This window comes from Emydura macquarii, unplaced genomic scaffold (genome assembly GCF_026122565.2).
Source record: "Emydura macquarii macquarii isolate MOO-44397 ecotype Brisbane River unplaced genomic scaffold, CSIRO-AGI_Emac_v2 contig_587, whole genome shotgun sequence".
NCBI classification, from domain to species: domain Eukaryota; kingdom Metazoa; phylum Chordata; order Testudines; family Chelidae; genus Emydura; species Emydura macquarii.
Genome location: NW_027130724.1, coordinates 3048308 through 3072070, shown reverse-complemented (window position 1 = coordinate 3072070; position 23763 = coordinate 3048308). Strand labels below are relative to the sequence as shown.

General features: G+C 48.2%; 1 protein-coding gene across 1 annotated transcript in view; it reads right to left on the bottom strand.

The window, feature by feature from the left end:
- Positions 1 to 2980: 2980 nt before the first annotated feature.
- DRD4 (dopamine receptor D4) overlaps positions 2981 to 23763 on the bottom strand; it is a 35984-nt gene continuing 15201 nt past the window's right edge. Inside the window, exons 2-4 of the mRNA XM_067540381.1 lie at positions 11258 to 11370; positions 8060 to 8613; positions 2981 to 3297 (exon numbers count right to left, since the gene is read on the bottom strand). Coding sequence (XP_067396482.1) covers positions 3095 to 3297; positions 8060 to 8613; positions 11258 to 11370 — 870 coding nt within the window. The 3' untranslated portion in view covers positions 2981 to 3094. The remainder of the gene's footprint in view (positions 3298 to 8059; positions 8614 to 11257; positions 11371 to 23763) is intronic.

The window sequence follows — 23763 nt, the reverse complement described above, 5'->3', positions numbered from 1 at the left end:
GAGGGGAAGGATTTGATGGATTTTGGGGGTGAGGAGAGAGGGTCTTAACCCAGGAAAGGTCACGTGTATTCCTGACTTGAGGGGGCAAATTGTTAGTGTCTGGCTGCACCTCACTACAGAAGGTGATGGCCATAATATCTTCAAAGACAAAGTCCGTATACCCAGAGCCACTTTTCCAGCGCAGGCCATGGGAGGTGAGGGAAGGAGCTGATTTCCAGCTACTGCTTTACATTGCAAATGGGATGTTTTTCAGTCTGCCTCCCGATATTGTTCACAGCTTGCATCTGGAGAGAGTCATTTTAAGAGCTGCTCTGCTCACTTTTAAAAAAAGTGAGCTACAAAAATAAGTAAATGGGCTTGTGCTACTTTAGGATGGATAAGCGAGCCTGAAAGAGTTTATTTTAATGGGGGAAAAAAACCCTGCTTGTTTTTTACAGTAGAAAACAATCCCATGTGATACAGGTGAATTTGCCTCAAACTTTCCTACAGATGGAAAGTGCTAGTAGCATTGGTGACAGTGCAAGTATAGACAAGGCTTTTGGCAGCTTGAGTTAAACTTGGGGCATGAGTGAATTCTTGTCTGTTGGGTGGGCTAGCTATTGAGAGGGAATGCTGCTTTTAGTGAGACTCTAACACTTTAGTGCCTATTTAGCTCCAATTAACACTACCGGAAAGGGAAGTCTGCATTAAGTGTTCACTGCTCTTTGTCCCTTTCATTAAGGTGTGAACGTGCCCAATGAGACACCTCAGCAAAGGAGACAGGACTTGACAGTCCTAATATTTATATTGTGTAAAAAACAAACTTCTCCGGGACTGACCATGTTGGGGGTAAGCAAGCCACGGGTAATCTGTTATAAAAATGAGAGCCTGGGTTTATTGCTGAGCCTGGCTCTCTTTGCAAAGAAGGCAGCTAATTAGCAAGGAGCTTTGGCTAGCCTGCAAATTGGCTTTCTTCCACTACTTACCACCCATGTGTTTGTCAGGAAGCAGCAGGGTCCCTCTCATCAGTGAGTTTGCTTAGTATTTCAGGAGCTCATTAGAAAGAATGGAACAGTTGAAAATCCAGCTGAGAGAGAGTTCAGGGGGAAATGAACATCTGGATTCTAATGAAACTCAAAGCACTTAACAGCTGCATATGCACCGGTCTGATGGATGTGGTACTGTCTGACTAAAAATCCTCTCTCTCTTTGTGGCAGGGCAATTCCACCATCTCACTGACGCAGAGCCCTTGTTCCAAGTGCTCAGCAGTATAATTGTCACACACTCCCCTTTCCCGGCGAGGTAACAAGGATTCTCCCCCTTTCACAACTGGGGCAGTAAAGGCACAAAGAGATAAGTGTGGCCCAATTATCAGTGGTCTTGAACACCTCCCAAAGGAGAACTTGGGCTGCTCGATCTCTCTGACAAATCAGGCCACAGTAAAGGGCATCTCAGTGTAAATCAGTGACAGAGCTGGGATTAGAATTTGAATTCTGGAAGAAGGAAATAAAAATAGCTGACAAGAAAATTTTTCATGTCTTTGCTGTTTGGATGCTTACAGGGCTGGAGCTACAAAACAGAAGCAGAGATTCCCATGGTCAACCTGGGTTAGCCCTAAAAGACATTCAGATGACAGATTACTACAATTCTGTCATCTTTTGAAACCATAGGACTAACTCATTGTGTATATATGTTTGCCTGCTTTAACCTTGTAATAACTCATTTCTTTTCTAGTTAGCAAATCTTTAGTTAGTTAATTACAGGATTGGCTACAGGTGTTGTCTTTGTTTGAGAATGGAGTACGGTTGACCTGGGGTAAATGGCTGGTCCCTTGGGAGTGGGAATAACCTGAATATTTTGTGATCTTTGATGTATAGCAACTATCTATCAATAAGCCCAGCTTGCCTGGGTGGCAAAATAGACTGGAAAGCCCAAGGGGACTGTCTGTGCCTCCATAGTAAAACTGTTACAGAGTTTTGTTATTGGGTTGGTGAAATCTAATTATAGAACATATAACCAGGTTGGGGTGCCTACCCTGAGGTTGGTACCCACAGTCGTCAGCCACGCCAGACAGTGTGACACCCTGCTCCTGGGACCATGGTCCCCTGCCCAGTGGAGAATCTGTGATGGGATGGAGGGCTGCTGGGTGCAACAGAGCAGATGGCTAAGAATCTGTTTTGGAGGCTTGTCAGTGGGGCTAGAGGGGCAACAGAGCGCCAGAGGGGAGCGGTAGCTCTGTCCTTTTGGAGGGAGGGTAGCATACTCCCTGCTCTGCATTTGGCCATCTTCACACCTGGTGGTGCAGTAGCTGGGGGAGCAAGGAGTGCTTGGCCAGCATGGTTTGATCCCAACAGCAATCGTTAGGGTTTTAAATATTCTCTCTCGTGCTCGTCACTTCAGTGTCTAACATGTGAACCTTTGTTTTCAAACATTTATTAGCCACTCACATTATTCCCCTGCTCAGTATACCTTAAGGTCATGCTGCAAGTTCCCAGAGAGGGCTCCAATCTGCTGGTATTTAAACTCACGCCTCCTTCCCCGTACAGTTCACAGGTCCTGCAGAGCAGGCCAACTTGCTAACTGCTGCACTGAGCGCCATGGGGACGGCACTTTAATGTCTATCCAACACGATGCTGGGGTAGCTGTCCAAGCAAAGGGGGAGCAGAAAGCAATTACGGACTCCTGTCAGTTGTGTTCCATGAGGGTATGGAGAGGCACCATGTGACAGTCTCTTGCCTTCCTCTGCAGCATGGGGCATTGGCTAGTGGAAGAGCCAGGATAGTGGATCATAGATCAACTTTGGCTGTTAAAGTCTGGTACTTTCCAGACCTCTACCCTGTAAACTAAACTAACCCGAGACCCAATGTTTATTCCCTCCTAGGAAGACTCCATGGTACTAGACTCCATGGACAATTCCTCCCAGGATGGAGGCGTGCTGTTTTGCTTTCAAAAGGGAAGACCTTTCCCCAGCTGCATGGAAAAAGTGCAAAACACGGGAATGTAGCAAGAAATCAAACTTTAATGAACCATACAAAAAATATATCACACTGAGTCATCTTTACTCCCTGCTGGGCCCTGTGCTTTAGTTCCTCCCTGATGCCAGCAGGTGCCACCATTAGCAGAAGACGTGCAAAGCTTTGCGGAAGAATTTCCTGAACTCTGTGTTGAAGATGGTGTAGATGATGGGGTTGAGGGCACTGTTGACATAGCCCAGCCATGTGACAATGCTGATGAGGTGACTGGGGATGGTGCAGGATTTGCACAGGGCTCTGGTTATGTGTACTACAAAGAAGGGGGTCCAGCAGAAGAGGAAAGTGCCTGTGAAAGAGAACAGACAGCAAAGTCAAACACTGCACTCAAATACTGTACCGTAGAGGTGGGGACATGCTACAGGTGGGTCCTGCTGGATAGAAGTCACTGAAGACGCTGTGTACTCCAGGGGAGGGAACATAGGGCTAAATGAGGAGACCTGGAGCAAGTCACTTCACCTCTGTGCCTCCTGCTATTTGTATCTCGTCTAATTAGAGTAGGAGTGGCTCTTACACTGTGTCTATTCAACGATGTCTAACATTATTGCTGTACATATACAGTAAGGACTATGCCCTCTGGGTGTTCTCTCTACACCGTCAGACATAGGCCAGGTGAGCCAACACCCAAAGAGCATGAGCGCCTGAGATTGTGTTGTGATATTAGAGAATTGCCATGCAACCTTCTGGCTTGGTAGGGTTCGGAAGCTAAAAAAGAGGTTACAGAGAGAGACAGACACACACACAGACACACAGTGACACAAATGGAGGACAAGCAGAAATATACAGAGAGCAGGTACTAATCTCCTCCTGCACCAGCACAGACACACATTGAGTGTGGTGTCATCGTCAAGTGGCACAGGGAGAGAAGTGGAGCAGAGGGGGGCTCAACCTTTCCCACTGCAGGTTACTCACTTGAGAACTCAGCCTAGAGAAAACTAAATAGCTAGGTACTGGGGCTGGTTGTGTTTGAACCTTGTTGCAGGTTGGGTATAATGAACTGCTTGTCTTTCATTCAGGATCCATGTACGAAGCAGCCCTCCCTCCAGGGAGAATGTCCCCTAGCTCGCCTGGGCAGGGCAGGACTAGCCCTGCTCTCCCCAGCACAGGGGATTTTAATTGAAGGGCTGAGCTGTCATTACTCCATCCCTCACACCACTGAGGAGCCATGCCCTAGGGGGCACAGGGCAGGTGAGAGGCTGCCCCTGAGAACTGAGTTCAGGGTCACTTGGGGTCACGAAGAAGGCAGAGGGTTGGGATTTCACCCCGATGGCCGAAGGGCCAGCTGTGGTGCCTTATTCTCTCCCCAAAAGGGGAGGTGGTCACACTGAGCTGAACTTTACCACGGGTGCAGACTGAGAAGCAGGCCAGAACAGGACCTGGCTAGATGGGCTGCAGGAGGAAGTCTGGGTCTGCTACCACTTTGGCCCGTGCAGCAGCAAGGTAGCATTCAAGTCATGCAGCTCTGCTATAACAACCCGGTGTGAGCCTGGGCTCATAATTGAGAGCTAACGCACAGAGGGCGAGTCAAAGACGCTCCCAAGCCTTTGGGGTAGTTTAAATTCATTAGTGTGCAGAGGACGCTCAGAGTCCACAAGGGCAGCTAGGTCAGTCTCCCCAAGTGAAGAGATCTTATGAAGCGCCAGCTTCTAAGTTGCAGTCTCTAAAAATCCCCAGCTGACCCACTGGTTTGGTTTGCAGCCCTCCCTGCGCTGCCCTTTCATAGAGTTGTAGGTTAAGGCCAGAAGGGCCATTTGACCAGCCAGCTGGCCCTCCTTCAGGTAGGCTTTTTCATAAGGGAGACAAAAGCTAACCTGCTGCAGCGTGCTTTGCTAATGAAAGGGCATGTAATGCCAGTCTGAGTCCAGCTAACTGGAGTGTCACGCTTGTTTCCTTATCGCTGTAAAGCATTTCAGGGGCCAAGGGAGTGACATTAACCTGCAATCTCCTAGCTGGAAGAGCATAAACATTACAATACACTGGAGAGGAGCAGCTCTCAGGGGAATGGCCTTTGTTCCCTAGCATGGCTGCCTGGAAGGCCTAAGAGGTCAAGCTTTTCTCCTAGTGCTCCTGAACCAGTGCGAGATTGTGATTATTAACAAGTGATTGCTTGAGCAGGTGGGGCCCACTCTCACTGTCTTTGTGGCCCTTCGACACACCCAGGAGGCGGGTCTCAGTGCTGCTGCAACTAGTGCTTTGTGATACTCTCCTGGAGTCACTCAAAAGCTCTCTCTAGTGGTTGTGCCTGGATCAGTTACAAAAACTGGACTCTTGGCCTTCCAGGAAAACTAATTTAAAGTCATTCAAGGAAGGGGTGGCTAAGAAGGACTGTCCCTTCAAACAAAAACAAACTAATCACAGAGGGATGCATGCATGTCCCCCCTTTCCCCCCCCCCCCACCCAGTGTGGCCCCTGCCTGCACCCTGGCATTGTGCCCTCGTGACTGGGCAGGAGGCCTAGCAGTAAGTTGTCCTGCTAAGTCATCCAATCCCCCCCTTTTCAATGCACTTCAACAGGAGCACTTGAACAGAACACAACTGCTGCAGCACAGTCATGTTAAGTAACAGCGCTGATGGCTGTATGTTTAGTTCTCAGGTAACAGAAAAGCCTCCAAGGAGACAAATTATGGAAGAAAAGGCATTAGCTTTTTGGGATTCAAGGCCCAAAGGGACCATTATGATCATCTCTTGCCTAGCACGAGCTCGGCGCCTGCAGCAAACCCAGCAGCAACAGCTTGTCGCTGAACTAGAGCAAAGCTTTTAGCCAGCAAGAGCTCACTGCCTCCTTGCTTCCCCATTACATGACTCCATGCTCCCTAATACTAAAAAACTGTGTCTTAATTTCCAGTTTGAATTCTTCAGCCAGTGGCTCCCCCTATGCCTTTAGCACAGTGAGATGCTGTGCCAGACAATCACGGGGCTGTCAAATGAACTCTCACAGGAAAAGGGTAAAAGACAAAACCACCTTATCACCGGTGGGTGAACACTTTTCACAACTCTCTAGCTTAGACCTGATCCTGAGAGGAAACCTGCACACATTTTCCAAAGACGACACATTCATTACGCTAGGGCAGGTCTACATTTACCACACTACATCAGCACAACCTGCACCAATGCCTAAGCACTGCTGTAGTGGTTAAGTGAGGACGCTCCTAGTTAGTCAGCATAGTTAATCCACCTCCCCGAGCGGCGGTAGCTATGTCAATGGGAGAAGCTGTACACAGGGGATGAGGTTGCTCAGGGGTGTGTATTTTTCTTGCCCCTCACTGATTAGTTATACCGATACAAATCTGTAGTGTAGAGATGGCCCTAGATGCAAACACTCAGTGATTGCACTGAGACATTGAATTGATGGCTTATTACAACAATGTGTAACCCACTGCCCTCCTCTTTTTGTCTGATGACTGAAGCGGTGTTAGCGGTCACTCCAGCTTGCTTGGTCCCTCAGGCTAGGTGCTAACTACTTATGCTAAACAATCTGTTCCACGGTGCATTGTGCTGTGAAGCTGGGAGTGCCTTTCCCAGACCTGAAGAAGAGCTCGGTGTAAGGTCGAAAGCTTGTCTCGCTCACCAACAGAAGTTGGTCCAAGAAAAGCTGTTACCTCCCCCACCTTGTTTCTCTGTGCCATTAGCTAGCAGATTTAAAAGTGGTAAAGGTTTTAGGCTAAGCACCATCATTAGCCATAATGAGACGTGGGAGTCTGAGTATTTTCAGACAGGGGAGGTGAGATGGGATTACCCCTGGGGAGAGCAGCAGTGCTTCCCTCAGTGGGCCGCAGCGCTTGAGCCAGGATGGCTAGAGAATCATTTCTAGTTCTAGGTGCCCTTGTTAGTCATGATGATCAAACCTCGGAAACCGCAGGGCTAAATCCTGGCTCTGTCCTGTGCCCTCCACAGGGCAGCACAAGAAGCTGACTGCTTGTTTCACCCTCACTGTGGTGGTGGCAAACCTTCCCCCGACAGGTGCATAGGGGGGTGGGTATGGAGACTTGACTCCCCTCATTCCTCACCGAGCCCTGCCCACTCCCCACCCACCTGCACAGGAGAGGATGTAGCAGCTGGGTGGAGACCACTTCCTGCAATGCAGGTAGCTAGGGTGGGAAAATAAGGGAGCATCTTCCACCCCTGCACCATCTGCACAAGGCACTCTAGGATCTGGCCCTGGGTTGCACTTCAAAGTACAGAAACTTAGCAGAACTAATTATCAAAATCTCTAGGCTTTTGCCTAAGGCTTTCGGTGCTGCTCACTTCCAGACAGGCTAGAAATGGACAGTCCATCCTACTAAGGCCAAAGAGTCTTCAGAGACTAAAGCAACCAAAACTCACTCGGTGCTTCTGCCCCGTGAAGCCCGGGTGTTTGAAAGCTCACTTTCAGGGGCTCAGTGCTGGGTTGGGAATAGCTGGGACCCTGCCCGTAGCCAGCTGCCTGGGATGGACATTCACCTACCGTGTACTGCTGATAATGGGATCCTTGCATTAAAAATAAAGGATTCAAACACTCCCATCTTTGCTGCTTAGGGAAGCATTTCTGTTCATCATCCATGAGCAAACAGATCTCAGCCTAGCCCTTTGGACGTGAGATCAGAGAACTTGAGACATGTTTCTTCCTCCCAGTACAGCACTAAATAGTCTCACCACGCTGGGAGTGTGGCATTAGGGGCATTACGGGGACCTGACGTCCTTGCCAGCATCTGAAGCAGACACTGGAGTCTGAAACACCAGGTGAGATCGTAGTGCAGGTGTTCCTGAGGCAGTCAAGTGCCGATCCTGGCTAAGGGGGGGGGGGGGGTGTGGAAAGAAGTATTATAACAGGCCCCCACTGGCCAAGCGCCCACCTGAGGCCAGATTTTTGGATGCACTCGTCCGGACCAGATTTAAGGTGCTTAAAAAAAGCTCACAATTAGGGTTGGATTTTCAATACAGCACTTGAATTAGAGGCCAATTTTCAAACACACTCCGCTCCCAACGTACTACGGTCTTTTTGGAAAAAAACGGTCCCAGTGTAACCCCCCTTCCCCTGCGTTAGCATTCATGTAACGAGGTTCATCCACTCACCGACCACAACCGGCAGCACCTTTAGAGCCTTCCTCTCCCGGCCATTGATCTTGGCCTGTTTCTGTTTGTGTCCCAGGTGGGGGTATGTGAGGCGAGGGTAGGAGATAGTCTGGATGCCACCATTCATCACGTACCCCCGAGGGAAAGAGCACTCGGTGTGGGCATGCAGGCTGCACTCCTCCAGCTTGATCTCAGCCTGCTTCCTCTCCATGAGGGGAGGTGGGCAGCACGGCTTCCTGCCACCCGCGTACATGCTGCCCTTCAGCTTGGCCTTCCTGGCCTCCTCCCACCGCTTGAGTCCCTGGAACATGGCACAGTAGAGGACCAGCATGACCGGACAGGGGATGAAGAAGGAGCAGATGGAGGAGTAGACAATATAGTTGTTGTCCTCCAGCTGACACAAGGTGGGATCCCTGTCTGGGACGTTGTTGAGGCCGAAGATGACCGGGGATGCCACGGCAAAAGCAAAGATCCAAGTGGTGGAGATGAGGATCAGCTGCCGTAGGTCGATCTGCTGCCGGTTGTAGTTCAGTGGAATGGAAACGGCGATGAACCTGCAACACAATGAAAATGGAGTCGAGGCAGGTAGCATAGAGCTGCCCTGATCTGGGTGAGTGGGGCCAACAGAGCTTGTCCTCTTCTCCAGCCTATGGGCAATGACTCTGAAAGTAAATGGAGCAGCCATAATGTTCTTCCACACTTAACCCTGGACCAGGCTATTGGCTGGGACATCTTCCCCCTACACTTTTAGGAGAGCGCCATCAGACCATTAGGCCCCATCTACCACGAGGACATTCTCAGCAGGATCATTACATTGATGTAACCAAATCTTCACCAGCCACCAGCACAAAGTGAAACAGCAGCCCAGAGCCAGCTGCACCAGCGTTAGCCCCACATGGCACCTGTGCGGCATGTCACAATAGGGGTTTGTGGTGCTATCATGGCACCCAGGGGGTTACACTGGTGTGAATTCCCTTAACATAAGCAGAGCTGTAATTTCCCTTCAGGACAAGACAAATCTCATCTCATCCCTGGGTGAGATTCTATGACTTGGGTCACGCAGGAGCTCAGCCTGGTTGGTCACAATGGTCCCTTCTGGCCTTAACGTCTATTACTCCTTCCACGTTTAGTGGTCAAACGACGGGAGGGAAAGGAAAGAGGAAAGACCGTGTCCAGCCATTTGGCTGGGTGACATTCAGTCCTTTGTTCCAGAGTAGCTGCTCCCTCGGTTCCTCCCTGACCCCACTTCGACACCTGCCTCCTTCACTGCCCCCATTCTCCATCTAGGGATGCTCAGTTCCTTCCTTGTCTGTCACTCCCACTAGCAGACTGGCCGCTGAAGCCCCATGTGGTGGCACGGCCTCTTCCTGCATCATTCCCGCAAACATAGCGCATCACGCCCACAACTGCCACTCAGTGTGAGCGCGCCTCATCTCCCGGCCACCTCTCTCTCCTGCATGGTATTTATTTTACACCCCGCCTGGCAGAAGGAGGAGAACAGCATGGCTCCCTGACAAAAGGAAAGAGGTATCTTCTCAGCTGCCTCCCCCTCACCCTAATCATCACTAAGATCTCACACATTGTCTCTTACTCCCCTCGAGAGAGGCCCTCCATATCATTCCCAGGTTGGGTTTCCCATATGGCAGTGTAATACACCATCTGCTTTATACAGAATGCCTGGCCTGTGTGCCCCTGCCCCACCTTGCATTTTGGCCTTCTCCTCACCAAGGTTCCCACAATATAAAGCCTCTGCAGTGTGGAGGCGCAAGCGCCTTTTACTCTAGGTCACGCACGGAGCATGAGCCAGATGGCGGCGGCCAGGTCATTAATGTGGATCAGTCTGTTCTGAGCCAGCAAAGCTCCTCCTTTCCTCACCTCCGGTTCCAGACAGCTGCTAACTTCTAACTCACTTTGAGGCAGATGATGTATGCGTGATAATCCACTGGTGTTTAAGACACTGGCCATGGATTAATAGCCACAGCTTGCAATGGTGATGTGGCTAATGTATCCTCTGACAGTTATTAATCCTCAGTAAATAGGTTCTCAACTCTTATTTTGCTGACACGCCAGAGCTGGCCTATTGAAATGTAAATTAAGTGAGCGCCTGGGGCTGTAATTAAATCTTTTAGGGAGCTATTCTTGTTACACGCGTACTCCCAGAAGGAGGTCAGGCTGCTGTTTTGGAGCACTGGGACCACAGAGCGAAGGGGGGCAGAGCTCTGCAGGGGGCCCCATACGACCAAGTGATCGCTTCCCACCTGTTTCTGACTCATCCCTTCACTAGCCCGGCAAACGTATTTCTGTTCGGGAATCCACCGCCACCTCCAAATCCCCAGGAAAGACAACAGCACCTTAAGAACAAACAGCCTGTTGTGATGCAGCAGTATTCTGCTGCCGCCACCCAAATCACCCCACCTGCAATGCTGGGTTCTGCTCTGCTTATTTCAAAGTGACAGGCAGAAAAACAACATGGAGCCTTGCCAACGTGGAACACAAGATGGGGACAGACTACATCTGCACTTGGTGGTGGCAGAGCTGCTTTCCTGGCATCAAAAACAAAGGATGCATCCAACAGCTGTTTGGTGGCCTGTGTGAAGTGTCTTTGGTCTCAGTCCAGCTCCTAATGGACTAGTGTCTACACCACACCTGTTGCCCATCCAAGCAGAGGGGCCAGGACTTAATGGGCTCTGAAACTTAATGCTCCGCTTGCCCCAGCTTGGTCCTCTGAGCTGGGAATTAGAGGGCAGAACTCTGGAATCCAAATGGCTTATTCTAGACATATTTTACTCTCTCAAGTCAAACCCAACAAGGGCCAACTCTCATCAGCCCGGTTTCCGTCTTTCGCATCGCTAGCTTTGACTCCCACCTGATTTGGCAAAAGCGAATAGTTTAAAAAACTGATAAATGTGGGACATTCTCAGCGCCAGGCAATTTGGAGAGATGAGGGAGCGAATCTCCACCAAAACTGGGGCTGGATATGGGGGAAACAGAGTCAGTCCAAGTGGGATTTCCCAAGGGGGAAACAGGGCCAGGAATCCCCTGCATGTGAATGAGGAAAGCCTCAGCCCATCCTACCTCAGCACCTCTTCGATGCAGTGAGATGAGAAATGTCCCTTCAATGAATTCCCAGGGGAGGGGCTGTCAAGCCCAGATAACAGACAAGCTGGGATGGGCTGAGTAGCTGCAGGACGTGCTTACCGATCCACGCTGATAGCACAGAGGTTGAAGATAGAGGCTGTGCACAGCATCACATCCATGGTCATCAGTGCATCACACAGACGTGTGCTCAAGGCCCACACTCCTCCCTGGAACTGAAAAGAAAGAGAGAGAGAGAGATGCAGTCAGTGCAAGTCAGACCCTGACGCCGCACAGGGCTTTTCAGGACATTACAGAATGTCTGCACTGCAACTGGGAGCATCCCTCCCAGCCTGGGTAGACAGACTCACGTGTCTCTCTGAAAAAAAGCTGTGTGGACGTTGCAGCTCGGACAGCAGATTGAGCTAGCCACCCCAGCTCAGACCCAGGGAACCGGGTGGGGTCAGGCCTATGTGATTAGTATGGGTCTACGCACCCTGGAACTTTGTGTCACCTCAACACATTTTAATAGGGGATCTTAGCACGTTCACAGGATTTGGGATCGTCCTAAATGGGAAAAAAAGGCTTAAAATCAGGTAATCCCTGTTCTGCCCTAGCTATAATCTGCCATTGAGATGATGTCCATGCAGGTGGCGTATTCACATATCATAGATCACAGCTTTGTTATCCTTTAATTTTTAGCCTGACTGGGGGTTCAAGATAGAGTAAGGTTAATGTTGCCACCCAACAGACCACCCAGCAGAAGAACTGGGATACAATACAACCACCACTAACTGGAGGGGGGAACCACCAGAAACTCATTTTCCATCAGGATCCATAACCACCATGAGCTTGTGTGTTAACTCAGAAGAACAGATGCCCTCAGAACAAACAAGTAATCGATTAATCCAAGATGGGTTTCTAGGTAATTCACAGATCCTGAACCCCCAAAAGTGATTCCTCTTTTACTTGGTCTAAGTATGAACGCCCCATTTGTCAATAACTATGCAGACAATTTACTGCTTGTGACTACACAATTATTTTACCCTGCCATACTAAGTAACAAGCACACCCTCTGAGTATGCTAAAGCAGTTCTAGTTTTCTGGAAATTAAATGAACAACATAATCTCTCTTGATGTGATCATAGCCAGACATCCTAGAGCAGGGCAGGGGAAAAAATGCCACCAGCAATTTTCTTTCCAGAGGGTTTGACCAGAACTTCATATTTGTCTAGCGCAGATTGGCTGGAGTGTAAACTTTGCAGAATATATACCCCACAACGGACCTTTTCCCAATAGTTGAACTGGCCAGTTTGTGGAAAGCATTTATGGAAAATGAGTCCATTCTGAACCTTGTAGAAAGGGGAAATTTAAAAAAAAATTTCTTTATGAAATTATTTTCCTAGTTTTCAGTCAGTTTTAAGCATCCAGCTGATAATCACCTATATGGATGGGTGGGCTTGATGGAAAGAAGACATTCAGGAAACTTCTGTCCAGCGTTGAGCCAATAAAGATTTTTGGATGGACATGACCAGTGCAGAAGGAACTTGGCTCTGTAACGGGCTGATGAAGGTGGAGTTTCAGGGTTACAATGGATAACACATTACTAGGAATAACAGCTTTCCTAGGAATTAATTTGCAATGCAAATTATCTAGCCTCAGGGTTTGTCTACACTGGCAATTTACATCAGTATAACTTTGTTGTTCAGGGGTATGAAAAATCCACACCCCCCAAGTGATGCAGTTATCCTGACCTAACTCCCTAAAACAAATGTCTCACCACATACAAAACACTAAGAAAGTTAGCAAACAATATTTGTTATGTCAAATAGCATGGGTCGTAATATGGTTTTAAATTTAGAGAGGTTCTGTCACTTACTCTGCTCTTTTGACATTTCTGCAAAGTATTGACATAGGCCATGTCTACACTGATGGTGGCAAACTCACCGCCGTCAGATCAATTTACCCGGTTCAATTGAGCGGCAGTGAAGACATGCTCAATCGATCTGGAAGTCAATCTAATAAAACCACTGCCCCAAAAAGCAGAGCGCTGCGTCGATGGGTACGCATATCCCACCGGCGCGGCGCAGTGGAGACGGAGCACTAAATGGAAGTTATGAAGTTGATGGGAGTTATGCAAGCTACTCTGTGTAGCTTGCAGAACTCCCGTCGACTGCCACCGAATTTCACCGGCAGTGAAGACCAGGCCTGAGTTTCCTTTCTGTTTAACAGAGAGCATTAAATCTAATCACAGTATAAGGATCACTTAGCAATTCAGCAATATATTCCTTATCTTATCGCATGCTGAATGTAGGTTTTTTTAATCTTCTGAAGCCATATAAAACAGATGTCATTTTGCATGGATTTAGAAACCCTCCTCCCCCCCACGAAAGGTGATATTGGAATGGCACATTAGCATCGCTCCCTAGAATAAACCAGATGTTAATGCTCTGCCCTAGCACAGTCAGAGATAACCACCCCTGCACTACAATGCCCCAGCTCCAATAAGCTGTCCTTACCTTCACACCCACTGCATCCGCTCCTCTCTCTCTGGTGGTCAGGTGGTTAAGTTACTTTGACCAGTGACCTCTCTGCCTGCAGATATGGGGCCTGATTCTGATCTCACACCAGTGTAAGGGCCTGATCCAATGCCACTGAAATTTATCAAAAAGACACCCACTGATTTCAATGTATTTTATATGAAGCCCTAAATCAGAAGCAACTCCACCGAGGTTGACAAAATTACGCCAGTCTGAGACCAGAATCAGAACTGCAATCTCCAGAAGTTCCCTGCTCCCCATGATTATTTGCTTCCATTGGTGCACACAAGTGTACTAGGGGCTGTACAAACCTAAAGCAAAGCACAGTCCCTGCCCAATTCTCACCCTCACTTGGGGACGTTTATGCTTTCAGAGGCCGTCAAAATGTTTTTGGCACTGAGCCTGCCTGGGCTGCAAACTGAAATCTGGAAGTCCATACTGACTGTGTGACTAACATCAGCACAGAGACTGGATGTTTGGTGCCCAGTTATCTCCCCAAATGACACCTAATTACCCAGTCAGTAACATCTGAGTGTCCTAGCTGCACTCCCTGCTGCAGGAGAGCCAATGGCATTTTAAGACCTGAGTGTGGTTGGAGACGTGGATGTGAGCTGGCTGTGCTGGAAACAGCACAGAATTAACGCAGGGTTTAGTGCTAACATTTGCTAGGGCACTGCCACTTGTCCACTTCTTATAATGCAGAAACAGCCCAGCACTGAGCCCAGTCACTCTCTTATATGGCCCTGGCGCCGCTTCTGCCCACATATCTCATTCAGTTACTGCATTAGCAGGAAGATATTGATGAACAGGAGGAAGTTGAGAATATAGCAATCAAAATGATCGTGGGAGCTGAAGAGACAGAGACAGTGTCTGGCGGGGATAAAACAAGTTAAATATTTGTGAGGAAAGAGCTAAATATTTAGAGTCTGGCTAAGAGACAAAACCGGAGTGCGTGGGACATGCTAAGAATCCGTATGTGCTTGGAAGAAGATGAGAAGAAGTTGTTATTTAGCATGATACAAGAAGGCAGAACTAGGAGCAATGGAATGGTGCTAAGAAAGGAGGTAATTTGGATTGGATATTAGGAGCGGCTTCTGGCACTGAGATGTATTAGCCTGTGGAACTCCAGAGACTCCATTGCTTGGGATACGTGAACAAAATATGCAGAAACTATGGCATAGCACCATCCTGAGGACCATGCAGGTATCTCGCAGGAAGGAGGGAGGCTAGAGAATGACTTGGATCAGGGTCTGACCACAGACCTGGTCTCATCCCGTATGTCACTGATGGGGTTGTTAAAGAAAACCACTGCATGGAAACCTGCGATGCCGAGCTCCCTTGGGACTATCACAGGAACAATCTGGCAGAGACAAAGGCTGGGTGATCCAACAGGCCTCTTTCAGCTCTAGCGTCAATGATTGTGACTGAGCCCTACATGGCTCTGCAAGGAAGCAAGGGGGCGTGAGGTTCCTCCTGCTGGGTCATTGTGCAGAGTTTCTCCAGATCAGGAGTCCAAGGACAGGCAGGCAGGGCAGGGGCTTCATCCCTGACACACACCTCTCAGGTGAGGACGTGGGCAGGACTGGAGGTGGAGCAGACTGGACGCAAAGTGGCAAGCAAGCTGGGCTGGTGATGGGTCAATGCAGCCTTCACCCCACCCTTTTATTGCACAAGATGAACGGTCCAGAGGAAATGAGACTTGGAATCACATTCTTCCCAACACAGTAATAGGGGGCTGTCTTGGAGCTGGCTGGCGTGTTTGCTAGTTGCTGTAGATGCTGTGTATATTTGAACAAGACTCTGCTCCTTGTCAGTCCCACTTCCCCTCTCTTTGTCCATCCTTCAGTGACATCTCAAGACTGACTCTGCAACATTGCAGTCTTTTTCAAGATGTGTGTCACAGACAGTACTGGAGCTAGGAGGAGAAACTGGGCTATTTTTGGTAAAGAACAAATACCTTCAGTGATGGAGGGGACAGGTAAGGGGCCATCCAAGTAAATACTTTTTGTAAAAATGTGCTTTTAAAAATAAATAAATATATATAAAATATGCGTACACGAGTCTGAAACGGGCCAATGCACCTTATACCGCAGCCTCCACTGCACAAGGCAGAAGCTCCGGAGAAATTATGATTGTATAATGAATATCTAGCTCCAGCATTGAGTGTCCCCCCAGGCCAGATTTTGCCACTTTTACTCATGCTTAGTTGCCCCTTTCTCTGGGCTCAACACGTGGTTTTGCCACCCGCCCTGCGTAAGTGGCAGCACACAGCTGTGCCGCCCCAGGAGCAAACCAGCGACCAAATGATGATTTATGACAGTCATGATCTGGTTCCTCCATTCTCCAGAGAGAGGCCCCTGATCTCAGTGAGGGCTTCAGTGCCATTATAAATACAAACAACAATGGGAACTAAACTTCGAATCCTTTCATCTGTGAGTGAGCAGAGTTTTGATGTGGGAAAGTCATGCACCATCCTTTTCAAGAGAATCAATGACATATTTACTACCACATCCCTTCGAGCCCCCCAGAATAGGAAGGGGCTAAGTTTAAAAGAGACGCAGGGAAATCCTCAGTTGGAACCTGCTCACTATCATTAGGCAAGTCTCATTAAGGCAACTGGAATAGAACCAGCACAACTGGAGCCCAGTAAGCCTCAAACAAAATAAATCTCTATTGCCATTTCACAGGTGTCCCTGCAAAATTAAGGAGATGCCGGTGCCCCATGGAAATCATCAAACAAACATCTGCTATAGAACATGGATTTTATTAACTCTGTTTAAGGAATTGTTTAATCCAAAAAAAACCTCTGTCCCAAGGTCTCACAACTTTCCTTCCATTGCTCCAGTTAGGAGGATGGGCCAGGAGGCTAGGTCTAAGATTTTACATACGTAAGAACTCTGCTCTCTTTAGAAGTGATAGGTTTCAAAGTCTAGTTCCCATCAGAGCTTTGGTTATATTAACATTGTAGGTATCCATTGAATTCTTTGCATACTCGAGGTTCTACTATATTCAGAATCCTTCCCATACACGCCATTTACAAGGGAAGGGAGATGCACGAGGATTAATAGCAACTAGTTGTGATGTCAGTGCGGGGCTGTGATTTCTGCTGATGAGCAGGACCAGATGGACTCCAGGGAAATGGTTATTTTTGTGCAAACAACCTGACCAGAACCTTGGAGCCAGATCAAGGTTCAGATCAGAGTTCACTTTTTGAACCTCTCTCTAGAATTGGCCAAATACAAACACCAAACACCATGAGCGTCGGAAAGGCGTCTTGATTCAGTTCTCAGCTTCAAATCCTCGAGTCTTGACATGTTCAGCTCATGGGGGCTGGTTCTGACTACAAGAGATATAGGAAGTTTGGACATGGGCCCAAGATTTTCAAAAGTGCCTGTGAGCTTTGAACACCTCACTTTTTGGATGCCCAGCCTTAAAGAGACCGGATTCTCAAAGGGCAGGAGGCTCAGCACTTTCTGATAATCAGACCCCTTTAAGGCACCTTAAGTTGGGGACCCAAAATTGCTAGTTACTTTTGAAAAATCTTGGCCTGGGGTTTTAGTGCCTCTCTAGTCTCCAACCAACGAGGAGAGAAAAAATATAATGGCAGATCACGTCTACATAGAAAAAGTCTGTTTTCCATGTGGCATTAGTAGCTTTTAAAGATGGCTTGTTGCCTTGCAGTGTCACCCTCCATTTACATTAGCTAAAGCACCCAACGGCCGCTTTGACGCTGTTTGATTAAAACAGACAGAACTGGCTTCACTAGGACATGTGATGAATTGCTACCTGATTACAGTAGGTTGGAGGAGATTAGCCTGCCAAGGTTCACAGTGTAAAGCTTTAAAGATCTTAAATGGCTTAGGCTTCCTTTAAATAGTGCTCCAAAGCAACTTAGTTTTCATCAGCTTTTCTTTATTTTCTGCTTTTTAACTGGGAAAAGCTCTCTGTTTTTTCCATGGGAAATATTGGCAGCATTGCTGCCAAAGCTGGATATCTTTCTAGTGAATGTTCTCTTCACACACAGCAGATAATGGAACTAAATGTACTAGTGGGTTTCCCTGAAGAAAAAAAAAATCCCATCCACTAGGTCTTACAAAATTCTGTGCGTGTGGTTTGTACAGTTCTTGCAAAAGTTGTGCCAATGTCCAGCCTTTGAAGGGTCCCTATTCAAAGAGCTGTAGTTGTCTTAACATCACATCTTAGATGATGGACAGCCATAGGTCTGTGTATAGCAGAGGTGACACACAACGCCTTTAGCAGGATTCATTTTGACACCAATGGTGTATTGGTGTATAAACCTTGATGCTTCAGGACATAAGCCAATCTCTAACTGGCTGGAGTTAGGAAGCAGCTTTCTTTATGGGCAGGTTTTTTCATAGTTATCTGCTATGGGGCTTCTTGCACCTTTTTTCAGGGAAGTTCTATGGCCTGCGTTATAGAGGAGATTGAGCTAGATGATCACAGCTGTCCCTTCTAGCCATAGATTCAATATGAATATCTCTCTGAAGCATCTGGTGCTGACTACAGTCAGATACAAGATACTGGATTAGATGGACCACCGTCTGATCCAATCTGGACCTCCTATCAGAACACCAGCTACCAAATCCCAGTTGTATCATGTACAGCCACCACAAGATCCTACGACAAATCACAAGACGGGAAAACAACTCAGATCAGCTTGATCTTTTGGTTCCGAGTCTCCTCTCTGAAGAGAGTTGGATTGATCTCAGCAAATACGCCTTCTCGTGAACAAACTTGAACCCTAATGTCAGGGACAATCCCAGACTGGCTAGTCAATGATAAGCAGCACCATTAATGAAATCTGGCAGGAGACAGAATGGAGATACTCATGTCGGCCCAGGAGCCTACAAGCTGTACTCCGCATTGCCAAGCAGGAGATCCAGATTGGACTCCTGATGGCTTGCTTGGTGGGCTAAAAGAAGTAAAGAGGAAGAAATAAAGGGCTAGATCCACAGGGGGCTTAGGCGCCCCACTGCCACTTTAGGTGTCTAAATTCAAAATTCAGCTCAGCATCTAAATCCACCACCAAGGTATCCCCCCACCTAGCACGTCCGCAGGGCCCAATCTGGCAGGAGCCTGAGATTGTGGTGCTGCCCCTTCTCCCACTGGTTAGAGCACTCACCCAGGGTGTAACAGACACAGGTTTAAGTCCCCACTCTGCCTGACTGGGCGCAGAGATTGAACCCAGATCTCCCACTTCTCTGGTGAGTGCTGTAACCACTAGGCTATAGGATATTTTGGGGTGGGTCTTTCTCAATTTCTCCTGTTGAAACTGTTCCACTTTCTCTATCCAATTAAATAGTTATTGGAGCAGGAACTGGAATCTGGGTCTCCCAGGGGAGTGCACAAACCACTGGGCTATAGAGCTACTCACTCTCTCTACCCATCATTTTTTGCAAGAAAGGGTTGACTGGGGCAGGGTTCGTGACTGTGAATCCCAAGTGGAGGGATATTTCCCCCTTCCCCCTCGACTTAAGGCACCTAACTCCCTTGGAGAGGAGGGACATAGGCCACACCCCTCTGCGTGTGGCTAGCTTTGACAGCTCCCTGCTCAGCATGCTAGTTTTTGTGACTCCCATTCTTATGCATCTAACTCTCCTTAGGCGTTGTGTAGGCAGCCTGGGCACCTAGCTCAGGGCTATGGATTCGCCAGGTGGTAGGGTACCTAAATGTTAGGCGCAGCAATGTTGAGTCTAAGTCCCCTTTCTGGAGCTAACCCAAGATGTCTTGTACTACATAACAGTGACCCCTCTGGATGAATAAGGAGCAGCACTGATGGATTCCAAAAGGAGCCACCTTTAATCCTCTTTGACTAGAATTACGGTGACTGCAACATATCGTGTTGAGACGAGCGGGACGGAGATCCTCACAGCCCACAGGACCACGGTAAAGGATTTGCCAGTAAAACTATTTGTATATAATCCTTGTGAAAGTGTAATTTACAGGATCTGAGATTTGAAAACTTTCCATTGTATATGCCAGATGCACTGGGAGCAGCCCATGTTGGAGCGCTCTCGTTGACTAACTTGAACAAACTGTTCACTCTAGAAGACACAGACATATTTGCACTGCACACCAGAAAGCATTGCGTTCCTGAGGAAAGCATCAACCAGAACCAGCCTCTGATAGGACTGACGGAAGCGTGAGTTGGTTGGAAGAAACAAGGACCACCAGCAATTTGCCCAAAGTCCTTACTTTAGTCTAATCTTTGGATTTTTTTTTAAAAAGTGACTAATAATTTTTGGCTGACCACCTCGAGACACCTTAAAGGGGCTTGACTTTCAGAAGGCGAGTGCTCAGCACTTTCTGAATAATTAGGCCTCTAAATTGTCTCAGGTTAAGGACCCCAAATCTGAAGCACCCCAAATATCGTCACTTTTCAAAATCTAGGCTTTGGATTATAACCATTAGTCTACACCACCAACTCAAGACCATTTTGGCTCCAGATTATAAATAGCCTTAAAGTCATTTCATTCCTGGAATTATATTTGCCCCACTAAATCTGAATTATTCCTATAGAAGTTTTAAGTGTTATCAGTGAAAGAATACACATCTCCAAAAAACCATGGGAAACACTGGAGGAAAGCACTCCCATTCTTCATCTAGGACTTCAGGAAAAATGTTCTATCATAGATAAACAAATGCACATGACGCATATACCAAGTAAGATGCTCTTTTATACCAGCAGTAACACAGACTCTATGGAAGGCTTCATATGGAAACCCACAGCATCTAACCCTTTGTCCCAAGTATCTCTTTGGGGCAGACAACCACCCCAGAGACCAAAAGTGGCTTGGCTCCAACACTGATGACCTGCAGTAGAAGCATGTTAAGTTTAGCAGATCCGCTGAAAATCTTCTCCTTTCCTCCTTAATCAATTACAAACAGCTAAGAGACAAAGTAGTTTACGTAGCCAAGCCACACAAATCTGCTTGCCAGCACAACTTCCTGGTTCAGATCTGTTTCAAAGCGGGATCAATCAGCATGGATTAAGAAAAGCACTCAGGGTGCACAATGTGTTACACTGGTACAGGATGCATCCAGGCCTGCTCCTGCCCTAGCCAATGGGTAAAACGCCCATTCATTTCAGCTGAAGCATGGGCAGGCCCTGGCCTTCATATCCCACTGGCCCTCAGAGAAAATGCAGAAGCCCTTCCACTTGCGCTTTGTGGTGTCAGGCTTTTAGGGATCGAAGCTAGGCAGGGTGGGGATGGAGCTGAGGTACAAGAGATACTTTGGGGCCTCACCCAGACTTTATTGGGCAGGGCACTGCTGAGCCTATCAGTATTATAAGGAGTCTTCCATCAAGCCCCCAAAGCTCTGCAGCTTTGGGCTCTTAGACGCTACCCTGCCTCCAGAGGAACGGTGTCCCACACTGACTGTGCGGACAGCCTTCTGCAGGTGCACTGACACCTACGCCTTGCCTCCCCCTTGCCGATGGGCATCTTGGCTCCCTCGGAAGTATCTTTGGGATCTCTGGAGACACTCCACACTCTCCCTGTAGTCTTACTCCCAGCCAGCTGCTCGGGGAGTGTCACAGCAGCAAGAGGAAGATACTGTGGTTCTTTCCCCAGGACCTCCCCGCCAGCCCTTACTGAAGCACAGCTCCAGGGGAAGTCATGGAGACGGCTCTGGGTGAGGACTGCAGGTTTGGGGCCCTGGGCACATTTGCACGGAAAGTCATTTGAAAGACAAACCAGCCCCTCCCATGTATAAAACAGTCCCTCAGAGGCTGGCCACGACTGGCTAACTTGCTTTTAAACCACTCTTCCTTTGGCCTACACCAGGAGCTAAATGGGGTTTAAAAATGTGTTTACGGAAACATGTTAGTGACCATGTTTTACCACAACACTCATGTTCCCAGTGCAGATATATGTATACATGTGCAAGACGTCTGCATGAACACGTGTAACATATAGCCTCCAGATATTAGATAGTGATACAATATATGCATGATCAACTGCATTTGTCTTGCACACCTCTGACCACTTCTCTTCTCCAGCACTCTGCCCACTAATCCACCTCTGCCTGACAGAATTAACCTGATGCAGAAATGGGACATCCCCTCCCCCCCTCAAGATTACTGGTCTGAGGTGTCGGGCAGGCACTAAACTAAAATCCATTAGGGTGAGAAATGGATGCTTTGTCCCACTGGGGAGCTGGCGCCTCCCTCTCCTTTCCATCAGGATAAGACTTCTAGCCTTGATGAGGTGCAAGATATCAAACATTACATCACAACATTAGGATTTATAGAAAATTTACTCTAGAAGCATCTCAGTTCTGTTAGTTACAGCATTGTTCTCCCTCGCAAAGATCTCAAGATTCATGGTGATAAGGCAGGAAAAATAATGTGGGGGGAGGGAATTCAAACAGCTTTTTTTTAAAAAAAAACCCTCCAATGTCTAAAATAAGTATTTATGGAAAAAATGTGAGACAGAGAGAAGATGCGTGCAGTGGAATGAAGCTTTTATTGGCGGGGCTTTGCGACAACCTATAGAACTCTTACAAGGTGAGAGATGGTTGTGTGGATAGGGGACTGGACTGAGCCTGAGGGATATGGCTCCAATTGGCCGCTCTGCCACAAACGTCCTGTGTGACTTCGGGCAAGTCTCCTAAATCTCTCTCTGCTTCAGTTTAACCATCTACAAAATGGGGATAATAATGCTTCCTTTCTCCCACCCTTTGCTTACCTTATCTATTCAGACGGTACACTCTTCATGCTGGGTCTGTCCTTTGTGTGTGTGTGTGTGTGTGTGTACAGTGCCAAGCATAATCGGGACTTGATGTCAGCTGAGGCCTGTCACATTTTGGGGTTCAACCCAGAGAGCAAGGAGTTGTGTCATCACCTACCCTGCAACTTTGGGGGCCTTAAATGCTATGCTACTTTGACTCACAGGTCTGAAACTAACAGCCAGCCTTACAAACATGAAGGTCAAACTCTGGCCTCCACCACCCAGTTACTTTTTGTAGGGTGACCCCAATGCCCTCCCGCTTCTGAGCTTCCTCTCTGCCCTAGTGTGCAGCCTTCTCCTGGAGCACTCACAGAACCTTCTTCAATCCTCCTTTAAAGAGACAATCCACTGCAGCTCATTACTTTAACGGGGGGTTAACTGGTTTATAGTAGAAGTAAAACAAGTTTATTGAACAAAAAGACCATAAGTTTAAGTGATACCAAGTATAAGAAATAAAGGTAGAAAGGGTTACAAGCAAACAAAAGTAAAAATACACTTCTAAGACTAAAGCTTAGTTTCAGCAAGTTAAAATCTTTGCCTAAGCAGGTTTCTCACCTAAACTCAGTTCTCAAAGACTTCAACATCTTTGGTTGAAGAATAAAATATTCTGTGATTGCAAGAGCACTGGTCACTTGAGTCTCCTAAGTGATGGACAGCTACGATGTTCTTACCCCTTTCTTTTTATAGTCCAGCAAATCTTTCACAGGTGGCAGGTATCATAGGCCTAGGAAGGCTTGGCCTTCCCAAACACCCAGGGGTGGCCTCACCCACACTCCGCCCGGAGGCCCCATCTCCTCCTGCTACATCCTGCTCTTCCCCTGTGACCCCAGCCTAAGACGGTGGGCACTGCAGCAGCTCTTTCCACCCTTGGTCAGCCTCTCCCCCAAATTAGGCGAGGACAGCGACTGGAGCTAGGGTGGGCCAGCCTTTAGTCTGCGAGTCAGGGCGACTGGGGCCAGCGCTTGAGCTGCCCCGCGCCCTGACCACCCGGTGCTCTGGCTGCCCAGCCAGCACACTGGGACTGAGACCTGGGCCATGCCCGGCAGGCGCTCTGGGGCTGCCCAGTGTACAAGTTGCCCTGGGCTGGGGCTGGCGGGCCAGGATTCAGGGCAGGCTGGGGCCAGCAGCTCGGACTGGCTGGCAGGCTGGGACGCAGGCAGGGCTCCTCCAGCTGCAGTAGGGGATTCAGGGCTCTGGCAAGGGAGTGGGGAGAAAAGCATGGCCTCAGGCGGAAGGGGCAGGGCCATGGGCTAGCCTCCCCAAAAGGGGGTTCACAAGCCACCCATGGGCACCATGCAGTCTGTGTAGACTCCGTGCTCTCTTCTCCCGTGCTGGT